This window comes from Zootoca vivipara, chromosome 8 (assembly GCF_965207765.1).
Source record: "Zootoca vivipara chromosome 8, rZooViv2.hap1.1, whole genome shotgun sequence".
NCBI lineage: Eukaryota > Metazoa > Chordata > Lepidosauria > Squamata > Lacertidae > Zootoca > Zootoca vivipara.
In genome coordinates, this window is record NC_142591.1 from 65,103,526 (window position 1) to 65,116,939 (window position 13,414).

The window sequence follows — 13,414 nt, forward strand, 5'->3', positions numbered from 1 at the left end:
AACAGTGCCTTCCACATGACTTTACAGGCTTTGATACGTGCCATTTCCGCCATGATTTCTGCTTCTTTCCAACTCTAATCCCTGCCATACATGGGCAGGGGCATTGTGGTTCCCATTGCTCAATAGAATTTAATTTCCTTTTATTGTGGCCACACCACAAGAACATTCTCTTACGAGACCTTGTTAGGTGGTACACATAGGCGGTACATATACGCGTCACAACAGGGATGTGAATTATGTACCATGGGAAGTTCCTTTCGGGCAGTATCTCAGCCCCACAGAGACCTGCTTAATTTACAAATGCAGCAAAATGAAGTGGTTTAAATCCTGAAGTAGTACAAATAAACAGCACAGACAAAAATCCTGGTGCAAACCCACTACCCAATGGGCTTGTGTTGTATTTGTAGTGAGTTTTTTTTGTGTGTCTAATGGAACATTTTGAAAAGTTTCTGCTGTTCTCAAAAAAATAAAAGTTAAATCTAGCATATTTCCATTCTGTCAATGACCCATAGAAACAGCCAATGAAGAAAATGGCATTTGCAGCAGAAAACTCACATATGGTTCTCCCAAGCATTGCAAAACATTTGTTAAAATCAGTGTCCTGTTTCAAATGCTGTCGAGGGATTAAAAAGAGATAAACAGCAGTGTGTACACTTGCTTCATCAGCATGAAACCTCCCCCTGAGGACACATAACTTTCTTCTCCCTAGAAATAATTTAGGTATAATTGCTCTAACGAGCTACTGGGGGCTGTATAAATTATGACGAGGATAATAATAGCAAAGGTCTTTTTTTAAAAGGGGTTATTTGAAATGCACTTAAGAAACCTATCAACTTAAGATTACCATTTCATGTGAAATATTACGATGACAGCTTTCGTGAGCAGAAAGTGCTAGTATCCAAGCAACATCTTGTAAAACTGCAGCTCTCTGACTGAAAAATAGTGTGTGTATGTTGAGGCAGGGGGAAATGAACCCACCTAGAATATAAATTTGTTCTCTCAATGATGCCTCATGGTGATAGACTTCGGTCTCACTGGTACCACTTCAGACTGTGGTTGGGGAGGGATGGGGATCACATGACTGGATGCTCTGGTATGAAAAACAGCCCCTACACTGGGAGAAAGGGACAAACTTTCCCTCTGAAATTCTTATACTCTGTCTTTCAAATATCACCAAGGTACCGAGACAGACGATTATCTAACTGACACAAGGTTTATTTGCTCAAGTATTTCTGTCCCCGACACAAAAAGTTCCCCTGTGACAGCTACTTCAGTCTATATGGAGCCAGTCCTTTGCACCCTGTTGCCATGCAGTGCTTTGACTTGACTGTGACATAGCAAAAAGCAGAATTTGGCTTGGTACAGGCTGAAGCAGTCAGATATCAGCCCAGAATTGGCTTTCTCCATGGCTGTCACAGCTGGAAACAGTCACGAGAACTCACCTTCATCAAAGACACCAATGACGTCCGCAAAGGTGCTATTCAGACACAAGAGGAAGCTATCAGCAGACTTTGGGAAATCTTAATGTATGTAAGTATGCAGCATATATTTAAGGGGGGGGGCAAACCCTACAGATGGTAGTGGTGAACTCAAAACAGCCCCATAAGGATGACACATGCTCAGTAGAAATGCTGTTCAACTTGGGGAGGGGGGGGGAGTGAGAAAGCTGAAGCTTAAAGGAAATGGAATATCGTGGCAAAGGGCATGACTGGATAGAAACATGAATAGGCAAATTACACTTTTTTGTTGTGGGTGCCACTTGTTTCTCTCTAACAGGCCTATCAATATTTTTTATGCCATATGCAGTCATCATAGAATGAAAGGTCTAAAATGCCTAATAAAGGTTTGATAAGTAAGAATGAAAGGTCCATGCAATTGAATCCCATAAAGAGAGAAGAAGTCCAGGCTCAGAAGCTGAAGCTGAAGCAAGAGAGTTGGAGGGAGGCAGCCAAGAGACAGGAATGAGTCGGACTGGTGAAAAGTCACGAGTGTCTCCCCCTCCTGCCCTCCCCCCTTGACTCCCAGAACCAGAAGAGGCATGAAAAAGGCGGAGGAGAGCTTGGCAGCACACAGGCATAGTCCCTGATTGCTTGGGAGGGAAAACTCTGGAAAAGAGGAGACTTAAGGCAGCTGTGGGGAGGTGGAGACTGTCAGTCTCGGCAACTGATTCATAAGGTAAGGCTTACCACGGATTAGCTGCTTTGCTCGTTAGACCTGACACTCAGCTGAGTCTGTGAAGTAGTGGTTTTGTGTAACAAAGAGTTAACTCCAACTTTGAACTGTGTGAGTTACTTCTGGCTCGTTCTTTGACAATGAATAATGGATGGGGTCGGGGATCGGGTCATCTTACCTATGACAGCCACATTTCCTAATGGAGCAATGAGCATGACTGAAGCAAATCCGTAGGCAGCGAAATTCCCAATTTCTCCAGTCCCCATAAGTATAATGCCGAACCACCAAAGCTTGCTTCTGTAAAAGGGCTTCTGACTGCCTTGACGCATGAGTCGAAGATGACAGTATTTCTAAAAATTAGATGCGATGAAGAACATGTGAATGAAAGACATGGGCTTGCATGCATGTATCAGGTATTATACTTGACATCAAAATGGCATTGCAGAAACTTTGTGCATCCTGCTATCAGTGCTGAAGAAATTATATAAATCTCCAGTCCCTAAATAAACACTCCTGGAATAAGAAATGACAGCATGAGCTGAAGTTAGCATTCTGTGTGGGTGGTTTGCAATGCATGACTTTGGAGCTACTTTCAAAATAATGAATTTTTCAGAAAACTCTTCAAATTCTTAGGGATGTCCAGGTGTCAATGCCAAGAAACCAAAAAGAATGAAAGACCCGGCCAGGTGCCAGTCTGAATAAGACTGATAAGATATTAGCTTCACTTAAGCTGGGAAACTGCATGTAACCAGAAATACAAAGAGACCACCAAATGACCAAAATTAATATTTGATTTCTTTGGCAGCAAGCTCTAAATGGAATTATTTAGATTTGTATTTAGATCTGGACAGAGGAAACTCTGTTCACACAATTAGTAATTAGGATTGTCTGTGATTTGTTGAGGGTTTCTCCAGACTTACCACTCTTTCCAAGCACAGTCCACAATTAAAAGCTCAATATCGGAGCAATTTCATCTTTTGCCCTGGGGCTTTCCCTGTGAAAATCTACTCTTTAAAGCTCAATTGGAGGAAACATCCATTCGCAGAAAACCTGAATTGGCATTTGCTCCAATGTAGCTTTAAGGAGTGGGTTTTCACAGGAAAAGCTTGGGGCAAAAACACACACACCCCAATTGCTCAGATGCAGAGCTTTTAAGTGTGGACCTGTGCCTGCAAAGAGTGGGGTAAAAGGGAAGTCTGGATAAGCTCTGAGATAGTGCTTTCAAAAATAATAGTACTCATGAAAAGCAATAATCAGCTACTATACTAAACTGCTACAGAAGGGGCACAGCTTCTTGACGGACACAGTGGACCCCATGCAGTTCTCTGTTTTGCCCTCCATTTCATACACATTGTTGTTGTTGTTGTTATTGTTGTTGTTGTTGTTTAGTCCGACTCTTTGTGACCCCATGGACCAGAGCACACCAGACACTCGTGTCTTCTTCATACACATAAAGGTAAAGGTAAAGGGACCCCTAACCAGTCGCAGACGACTCTGGGGTTGTGGCGCTCATCTCGCTTTATTCCAGATCATGTGGCCAGCATGACTAAGCTGCTTCTGGCGAACCAGAGCAGCACATGGAAACGCCGTTTACCTTCCCGCCGGAGCGGTACTTATCTACTTACATTTCGTGCTTTCGAACTGCTAGGTTGGCAGGAGCAGGGACCAAACAACGGGAGCTCACCCCGTTGCGGGGATTCAAACTGCCGACCTTCTGATCGGCAAGCCCTAGGTTCTGTGGTTTTTAACCCACAGCGCCACCTGCGTCCCCTTCATACACATACCTGGCCCTAAATGGGCAGAATGAGAACACACCTTGTCAGCGATGGCTCCCCACTTGTGGAATGCTCTCCACAAGGAGACATATCCTGAGACATTTTTGTTTTTAGCTGCCAGGCAAAACATTTCCCTTTTACCCAGGATTTTGGTCCTTAATTTGAATGGCTTCAGGTATTTGAACCTGGAATCGCTCAGTCAGTACAGCATGAGAATCTGAATCTTGGGGTAGTGGGTTTGAGCCCCATTTTGGGCAAAAGATTCCTGCATTGCAAGGACTTGAGATGGCCCATGTGCTCCCTTCCAACCCGACAATTCTGTTTTGTGGCCTCTTTTAGTGGTGCAGGATCTGTAAGACCTGACTTATATTTGCATACATGTGCTTTTTAGGCTTTTATTGGTTGTGTTTTTTATAATTGGTTATAGTGTTTATACTATTTTGGTAAGCTGCTTTGGGTCGCCTTGGTGAGGAATACAGCATAGTAACAACAACAACAACAACAACAACAACAACAACAACAACAACAACAACAATCTGAACACTGGAAAGAGAGGAGATGGTGGCAATATGAAAAGCTGCTTTCAAATGGTAGAGCGATTAAGCCAAGCGCTCGCATACAGAATCAATTTCCATTGGGTTCCACATGGGAGCTGTAACATTCAAATTGGTAGTCAAAAGATCTTTACTGCGGGACAAGGATTACTGAGTGCGTGGTGAGCATTGATTTCATGGAAGGGTGGTAATCCGATCACTGCTCTGCGCTGCAAGCCAACGCTCAGCTCACTTTCAGACGTTTTTGTCTTAATATGGGCAAACTATAGGGACTGAAGAGAAGGAAATGTGGCAACTGTTAAGGAGGCACAGAGATGTGGCTCTTGTTTATACGGAAATTTGATATGGTGGCTCCTATGTTTGGAACGTTTGCCTAGCATACAAAAAACCCAAATAAATCACAATACTAAATACGATTCGCAGGAAGAAGGTTGAAAATAAGTTGTGTAGTCAAATATCAACGAATTAAATATAAAAGTCGCAGAACTTTAAGTGTGCTTTTATGTCTGAACATAGAAATAAAACTCAAAGCATATTGTAAGGTAATCAGTAGCTCAGTGCTGTGTTATGTAAGTGCGCTATTAACCAACATTAAATATTATGGCTGGAAGCCTGTGCACACAGTTTGCTTCTTACGTAGATCTCATTACAGCCCACCATACAAAGGAGATTTTTCATACCTGCAGATTCAAAGAGATGCTAACGAGAATGTTTCCTGCGATTGCCAACAATACGCCTAAGAGCAAAGTCTGCAGAAACAAAACATTTTTGTAAAGTAATACAGATAATTAGTGGAACAGCAGGCAAATATGCACACAGTTACATTTATTTATAAAATAACTTGCTGGGGATTGGGGTTGCAATACTTCCTGCTCTTTCAAGGGTAGGGCTGAGCTATGTTGCCTGCTATTTACAAACACACTTCTGTATCCTAACAGCAGAGCCTAAATGGTAAAAGTACCCAAGACATGTTGAATATTCATCTACAGTATCCATCTTGCATACCAGCTCCCCAATTTCCCCATCTTGCCCACAAACCAAATTATTGGAAAAGATGAAAAAGGACTGAGAATCTTAAGGAGCTGCTAACATTGATTCCCACCCCACGCCCAAATCATACAGAAAGTAGAATTGGTTGTTCTTGTTGTGTAAATAAAAAAAAAATAGTCATGTGAGACAATGGCAACATACTGGAGCAGTTCATCAATGGAACCAATTGGGGTGCGGGCCTCTCTCATTGGAAGTTCCTCATTGGCTAGATCTTCTCAGAGGTGCTTCCCCATTGGTAGAGATGTGTCTCCTTCCCTCATTACTAACTTTCAGGAGGAATTTTAAAACATTCTTGTTAACCCCCAGGTATTCAGTGGCTGGAAGATACAGCTCCTAGCAACTTGAAATTATTGGGTGTGAAAATCTGTGACTGTTTCACATATTTTTATTGGCTTTAAGTGTTTTCTTTTTAAAAATGATTTCTAATTGTATTATTTTATCTGTGGTTTGCCACCCTGGACTCCTTTGGGAGAAAGTGCAGGATGTGAATTCAATAAGTAAATAAAAGAGTTCTGGATTTCTAGCAAACACTAAAACGAAAAATAATATAAATTATGCAAATCTGACTAAAAGTATGCAAAACCAGCATAAGCTTAAGATTCTGAATCAACTTGGCAAAATACAGTGTTCTCTCTATAGAATTTTATCATCTCATCAATTACTTTATTGCCAAAGGAAAACGCGCAGTTTTCGTAACTGTATACAAATCTGTCCCAGATATTGCTTTCTCAACAGAATATATAAAGGGCAGTATATAACAACATGTAGAAAGTTTTCAATTTGGTTTAAACTACAAGGAAAGATACATTCAAAGTACAGTTGTACCTTGGTTGCTGGACGCATTGGAACGCGTACATTTCAGCTCCCGGTTGATCGAAAACCGGAAGTGAGTGTCCTGGTTTTCAAACGATTTTCGGAAGCCAAACATCTGGCCCAGCTTCCGATTGGCTGCAGGACGCTCCTGCAACTGTATGGGACATTTCTATACCTTCCTTCTAATGCAGCTTAAGGCAACAGATCTAACCAGGCTGCTTTGTAACAGCCATCCTCTCGCTCTCTTTCTCTAAGTCCTTAAAATCACAAGGCAGCAGAGTAATGTAAGGGAAATATTTATACAATGGTGCTACTTTAGATACTGATACACTATAGTTACTCTGTCCATCTGAAGAGAGACAACCTCTGCTTCAAGAGGGTGCATTTTTTTTTAGCATGCTCCATTCCTAAATTCTAACATACTGTTCAGATAAACTTAGCTTCACTGCTTAAGGTTGAAACAAAACCTTTCCAAGATTGACTGCTCATTTCCTAAGGCTACTCAAACAGCTCCCTAAAGATAGTTTTATAGCCAAAGGTTCTATAGCAATAGGGATGAAGAACCAGAGAAAGGGCATGACTCAGTGAAATCACTTACAGCATTTTGTTTCAGATCCCACCTGTTTCTCACCAACAGCACACTCAATATTTTTATTCTATATGCGGTCATCAAAAAAACTAAAAGAACATGCCGTTGACTCTCACGATGTTACCCAAATAGCCACATTTCTATAATGTCAATACAAAATGATATAGATAGTGCAGGCATGGGCGTAGGCAGGGGGGGCAGGAGGGGGCAATTGCCCCCCCCTAGAAGCAGGGCCACTGGCCAGCCTGCCCCACTGCCCGCCCGGTGCCGTCTCCCTTCTCCCTGGCTGGCTGTGGGGCGGGCGGCGGGAAAGCACCAGAGCCGCGCAAAGCGTTTGGCTGGCTTTCCCTCCCTCCGCCCCACAGCCAGCAAGGGAGAAGGGAGACGTCCCTTCTAGCCGGCTGGCTGTGGGGCGGGCGGAGGGAAAGCCAGGCAACCGCTTTGCGCGGCTCTGGGGCTTTCCCTCCACCTGCCCCAGCGATTGCAGAGGGGGAGGAGGGGATCGGAGCAGCCCGATTTCGGGCTGATCCTGGCTCCCCCTCGTCCCTTCCGATCGTGGAGGGGGAGGAGGGAGTCGGAGCAGCCCGATTTCGGGCTGATCCTGGCTCCCCCTCGTCCCTTCCGATCGCGGAGGGGGAGGAGGGAGTCGGAGCAGCCCGATTTCGGGCTGATCCTGGCTCCCCCTCGTCCCTTCCGATCGCGGAGGGGGAGGAGGGAGTCGGAGCAGCCCGATTTCGGGCTGATCCTGGCTCCCCCTCGTCCCTTCCTATCGCGGAGGGGGAGGAGGGAGTCGGAGCAGCCCGATTTCGGGCTGATCCTGGCTCCCCCTCGTCCCTTCCGATCGCGGAGGGGGAGGAGGGAGTCGGAGCAGCCCGATTTCGGGCTGATCCTGGCTCCCCCTCGTCCCTTCCGATCGCGGAGGGGGAGGAGGGAGTCGGAGCAGCCCGATTTCGGGCTGATCCTGGCTCCCCCTCGTCCCTTCCGATCGCGGAGGGGGAGGAGGGAGTCGGAGCAGCCCGATTTCGGGCTGATCCTGGCTCCCCCTCGTCCCTTCCTATCGCGGAGGGGGAGGAGGGAGTCGGAGCAGCCCGATTTCGGGCTGATCCTGGCTCCCCCTCGTCCCTTCCGATCGTGGAGGGGGAGGAGGGAGTCGGAGCAGCCCGATTTCGGGCTGATCCTGGCTCCCCCTCGTCCCTTCCTATCGCGGAGGGGGAGGAGGGAGTCGGAGCAGCCCGATTTCAGGCTGCTCCGATGTGGTCCCGCCCCCGCCCCTTGGCCCCGCCCCTTGCTCCCCGCCCCTTGCCCCCCTGATTTTCATCCTGGCTACGCCCCTGAGTGCAGGCATGGGAAACCTGCAGCCTTCCAAATGTTTTTGAAATACAATTCCCATCATCCCGAGCGATTGGCCATGAGGCTGTGGCTATTGAAAGTTGGAGGCCAGCAACATCTAGAGAGCCACAGGTTTCCCACTCCTGGCATGGCAGCGTAATAGGCCTTTCTCATCGCACCAACATTATACATATATACACAAGAGATGATTTAGGCAGTATATATCCTACTGCTCAGATATGCTTCCAGCCTGATGGAAGAGACACTGCCTGGCTGCCACAGGATAAACCCAGTAGGCTCTGATGTAATGGATAGGGTCCACCAGTTCAGTGCAGCTGAGCCTGCACTCCAGATGAACGTCAGTCCACGATGGTGTGCCACTGCACAGTACTGAATCAGAATTGGCTGTACAATCTGAGAATGGTTCACTTGTCATGGAAGTGACCCCAGAGAAAAATTACATTCTCCTTTAACACCATGTCACACCAGTGACACAGGAAACTTGCTACTTTTGGGTTTTAATCCTCGTTACGGATCGCCACAATTCTGTTATGGATATTTATTTCTGCTGGTGGAAATGGGCTTAAGCATGGCCGAATATGAAGGCACTTCTAGAGAGAATATCAAGGTTCCGTGCCAAATATCTGTGTTCTGTCACACTTCCTAGACTCCTAACTATATTTCAAAAGCAAAAAATCAATTTAAACCCAAGCACCACCTAAAAGGAAAAACAACAACCACCCTGGATTAATTCCAGCTTTAGTTTTGCATTGCTTAAGTCCTCCAGCTTTTGCTGAATATAAAGTACCGGTACCTTACTAGATTTGACACGTAAAAATATCAAGGCTGAAACCCTTCTGAAAGAACCATTCAGAACTTTTATAGAAGTTTGGAGAGAAAAAATTAGCTGGCTTGAACTAAACCAAGGTTAGAATACTTGAAATGCCCAGGGTGAAAGTTTTATATAGCTGTGTTAACTGCTGGATTTGTATATTTATTTACCAATCCACAAGATCTACTTATATCCAATGATACTTGGAACAGACCCATTGAAATCAATCAGCTGGAGTGATTTCAGTTTGCATGGGTCTACTCTGAGTATTACTAATGTTGAATATCACCTATAGTTAACAAAGCAACAGCAAACAAGAAAAATCTAGGGCAGTACCATGCTGTGTTATCATAAAAAGAGAAACACCTCATCAGGTGTGGTTTGGTTAAGACCACATCATTTTCAAAAATAAAAAGGGGAAGGCACCTAAAAAAGTTTATGTAACTAATAGCGGCACCTTTGAGGATCATGGAAGATAAATAATAAATGCACACATAATAAGATCTGGTGCAATAAATATTGCAATTAAGCTTTCGCACGAATTCTTTACAAATAATCTGAGATCTAAAGGGAGGTTGTTTCTTGTTTCTGCTTTGCATTAACAGAAATACCAACGGGATAATGTATGTATACTAAATGCAAGCGTTTCCTAGCTCCTCTGGCAACACAATAGTCACCAAATGTGCATTTAAACAACCTCTCTAGACCATCACAAAAAATTATTTCATGTATATTACACCCCATCCCAATGGACTGAAGTTCAGAATAATAACATATGTCACAATAATTACAAAGGAACAATAAAAACAAGATAAAGCCAAGAAGATAAAATGCCAATTTCGATTTAAAAAATAATACTGTGGGCATAATCCAGCCAAATTTAAGTACATTTACATCCTGCTGATTTTAATGAGCAAGGGCTAAGCGTGTGCTGAACTCCCATTCAAACCAATGTGACCTCAATCTGGGTGGAGCTAGATCTCAGACTTTTGATAAGTCCCCAAGATGGAGGGGTTAGCCATCAAAAAACTTCTCTCTTGGAGCCATTGTTCACATTTTGGGTGCCTATGGGACAGTCCAGAGAAAGTTGATCTCAAAAAGCTAATGCTGTTTACTCACATTCTACAGTTTGATTAGCATTTGGTAATAATCCAAGGTTCTACTGCCCTAAAAATTACTGAAGGCTTAACTAGACATTACTGAGTAGACGTAGCTATGGCCAACTGCATGGTTCCCGTGCATCTCCATGGTAATATCCAGTAAAACAAAAATGGTGTGACCTGACATCATAACACTCAACATTTCCCCCACCTCAGCTCACTGTCTGCCCCTTGCAGGGGAACACTCCTTGCGATGATGCCACATCATGTGTTTCATTTACTGTCACCTCCTCATATGGGGTCACAAAGAGTCGGACACGACTAAACGACTAAACAACAACAACCTCGTATCTACTTTATGCTGTTAGGGTGGCAAAACCACTTTTGCCTGGGGAAAGAAGAGGAGAAATGTTTTTCTCATTGGCTACGTCATTTTGAACTAAGTCATTGCCTCATGGAAGGGCTTGTAGCTCAGTGGTAGAAGGCCTGCCTTGCAATCAGAAGGTTACCACCCACAGAAAGGGAAAGCGGGGAGAAGTTCTTTGCCTTCCTGCACTCTTTCCCACAATTCCACAGGGCGCAACAGGGTGCAACATCTGACATCACCGGTTCCAAATTTCGGGCATTCCTATCGCCCCACAGAAAAGCTACCACAGCCACCCTGATGTTGAAACATTTCCACTAGCCGCTAGTGGAAATGTTTCAACATCAGGGTGGCACCAAATCGCTTTCTGAAAACAGCCTCTGGTTGTTTTCTGGTGTCCCAGTGGTTGGCTGGTTTTTGCACACTGCCCACGAGGTTCGCACACTTAACGCACCCCTCCTCCAAAGAGTTCATGGTACTCCTTTGCCCTATGCAGGGGTGGCCAACTCCCCAGAGACTGCGAACTACTCACAGAATTAAAAACTGGCAGTGATCTACCCCCTTTTTGGGTTCAAGTTGTTGAGCTTTTTGGGGGGGGGAGGCCCCGTTTTTTGGGGGGTTGCAGGGCTAAAGTGTTGACCTTCTTTTAGGGGAGCCAGTGATCTACCACAGAAGTCCAGTGATCTACCGATAGATCACAATCTACCTGTTGGACATGCCTGCCCTATAGCATCGTCACAACCACCTCTCTGATGTAAGAGTCCTGTATATAACGTTGACTGTACATTTATGGTGCTGAGTGCAAAGAGAGGGAGAAAACGACGCTTTCTTGCAGTAGAGAATTGCGGAGGTTTTGCTGTTGTTTTACTGGCCAACATTAAACATTTATCGCTGTGCCAGATGCACTTTCCTGGCCCTAAAAGTCTCTTATTCAGGGCAGAGGTGAAGTCTTCTGTGTAACATTTTGCTTACCTGGTTTGAGTAGTACCACCCGCTGGATAGAAACCCGCTGCTGCTCTCTTTACGCGCGAGGGTGGCGTTTTGCACCAAGCGCGCCTTCGCCATTGTCAAGGCGACCTTTTGGAAACGCTCTCCGGGGTCTTCAGCTGCGCGCCTCGGACAACCGGGCCGCCCCAAGCAACGCCATCAGCGATCGCAGCAAGCGAAACCGGATTTCAAACTTTTCTCCCACTTCCTGGTCTAGGATTGTTTGGGGGGGAGGAGAAGGAGGAGGAAGAAGAAAGGACTGTTTGTTTTTGGAGAGAAATGGTTGCTGTTTTCTTTTGCCCGGAAGTTCACAGGTGCTTTAAAGAGCTCTTGGCAAAAGAGAGAACATCTGCTGAGATGGGGGGCGGGTGTTATTTGTTTGTTTGTTTGTTTGGGTATTTTCCTTTTACTCTTTTGCGCGAGGAAGGAAAATATTGCAAGTAACAACCGTGGACAGTTCTGCAGCAGCGCAAGAGTAGATTTGAAGGCTGCTTGTGGGTTTCGTATATCCCAGCCCCACCTACCTCCTGTTTGAGCTGCGACAGCTTGCCATTTAACTCTTTCAATACTAACGGAGGACACAATAGAAAAGAATCACACCGAAAGGCCCTGTGAAATCCATCGGTTCCTTGCCAACGGCCATAGGGTTGCAATGGATTTCCCAGTGGCCATGGGAATGCAAGCAAGCACCCAAAACGTTCCTTCTGAATGGGGACATTGGACTGCATTACATAGCTGCCAAGTTATCCCTTTTTTTAAGGGATTTTCCCTTATGCTGAATAGGCTTCCTCGCGAGAAAAGGGAAAACTTGGCAGCTATGCTGCATTACGGCTAAGCCAAGGGACAATGCATTGTTTGTATGTCCTCAGTTTTGTTTTTGTTTTTTAAAAAGGAGAGATCCTGCAGACTGGGAGCAGAAAAGCAGCTATATGCTGACTAAATCCAGAAAGTATTATCAAAGTCTTGCATTTTGGCAATGGATGAGTTTAAGTTACTGTGCTGAAATTTGCTTTCTTGTTAGTTCATAGTGCCTTGGGCAAAAATATTTTTCCCTGGACAGTGTTGGATTATTAGTATTATTATTAATAATTTATTTATACCCCGCCCATCTGGCTGGGTTTCCCCAGCCACTCTGGGCGGCTCCCAGCAGAATTAAAAGCACAATAAAACATCAAACATTAAAAACTTCCCTAAACAGGGCTGCTTTCAGATGTCTTCTAAAAGTCAGATAGTTGATTATTTCCTTGACATCTGAAGGGAGGGCGTTCCACAGGGTGGCTGCCACTACCAAGAAGGCTCTCTGCCTGGTACCCTGTAACCTCACTTCTCACAGGGAGGGAACTGCCAGAAGGCTCTCGGGCTGAACGATGGGGGTGGAGATGCTCCTTCAAGTTATACTGGGCCAAGGCCGTTTAAGGCTTTAAAGGTCAGCACCAACACTTTGACACTCATTTGAGCATGAAGACCTCATGTTCATCATCATATGTAAAAATCCAATTGGATCTGGCACATGGGGCAATCTTAGGTATGCTGGCCAGCACCACTGAGTTGTTTCACATGAAATTCCTTTGGTTTCGCTCATCATGCCTCTTGTCTGGTTATTGCAAAAGATGATGCTGCAACACCTGCATGACATTGTGCGGATCCCACCTATGGGCGAGTCTGATGGGAGTCTTTTCAGCTGAAAAGCAGGCAAGAAAGTTCTAAATAAGTAAGAAGTTGCTGCATGTGCACTAACATATGCGCACAAGTGCCAAACAGCAAGCTGATTGATCATGTGAACTGGACACACTGGTATCCAATCAGAATAAGCCCCAATGCCATTGACCGGTTGGACACAGAGGAATGG

At 45.0% G+C, this 13,414-nt stretch overlaps 1 protein-coding gene and 1 long non-coding RNA gene across 5 annotated transcripts in view; one reads left to right on the plus strand and one right to left on the minus strand.

Annotated features, from left to right (window-relative positions):
* Positions 1-12,174, minus strand: part of NIPAL2 (NIPA like domain containing 2) — a 46,700-nt gene extending 34,526 nt beyond the window's left edge. The window contains exons 1-5 of one of the 2 annotated variants that reach the window (XM_088675734.1): positions 11,551-11,997; positions 10,559-10,602; positions 10,426-10,504; positions 5,182-5,250; positions 2,351-2,522 (exon numbers count right to left, since the gene is read on the minus strand). In XM_088675734.1, coding sequence (XP_088531860.1) covers positions 2,351-2,501 — 151 coding nt within the window. In that variant the 5' untranslated portion in view covers positions 2,502-2,522; positions 5,182-5,250; positions 10,426-10,504; positions 10,559-10,602; positions 11,551-11,997. Of the gene's footprint in view, positions 1-2,350; positions 2,523-5,181; positions 5,251-10,425; positions 10,505-10,558; positions 10,603-11,550 lie in introns of both variants that reach the window. The other variant, XM_035125965.3, reaches the window with a different exon arrangement.
* The window catches only part of LOC148684882 (uncharacterized), a 32,624-nt gene continuing 20,607 nt past the window's right edge, over positions 1,398-13,414 (plus strand). For 2 of the 3 annotated variants that reach the window (XR_015951554.1, XR_015951552.1), the window contains exons 1-2: positions 1,398-1,530; positions 13,176-13,257. This is a non-coding gene — a long non-coding RNA (uncharacterized LOC148684882). Of the gene's footprint in view, positions 1,531-11,746; positions 11,880-13,175; positions 13,258-13,414 lie in introns of those variants that run through there. The other variant, XR_015951553.1, reaches the window with a different exon arrangement.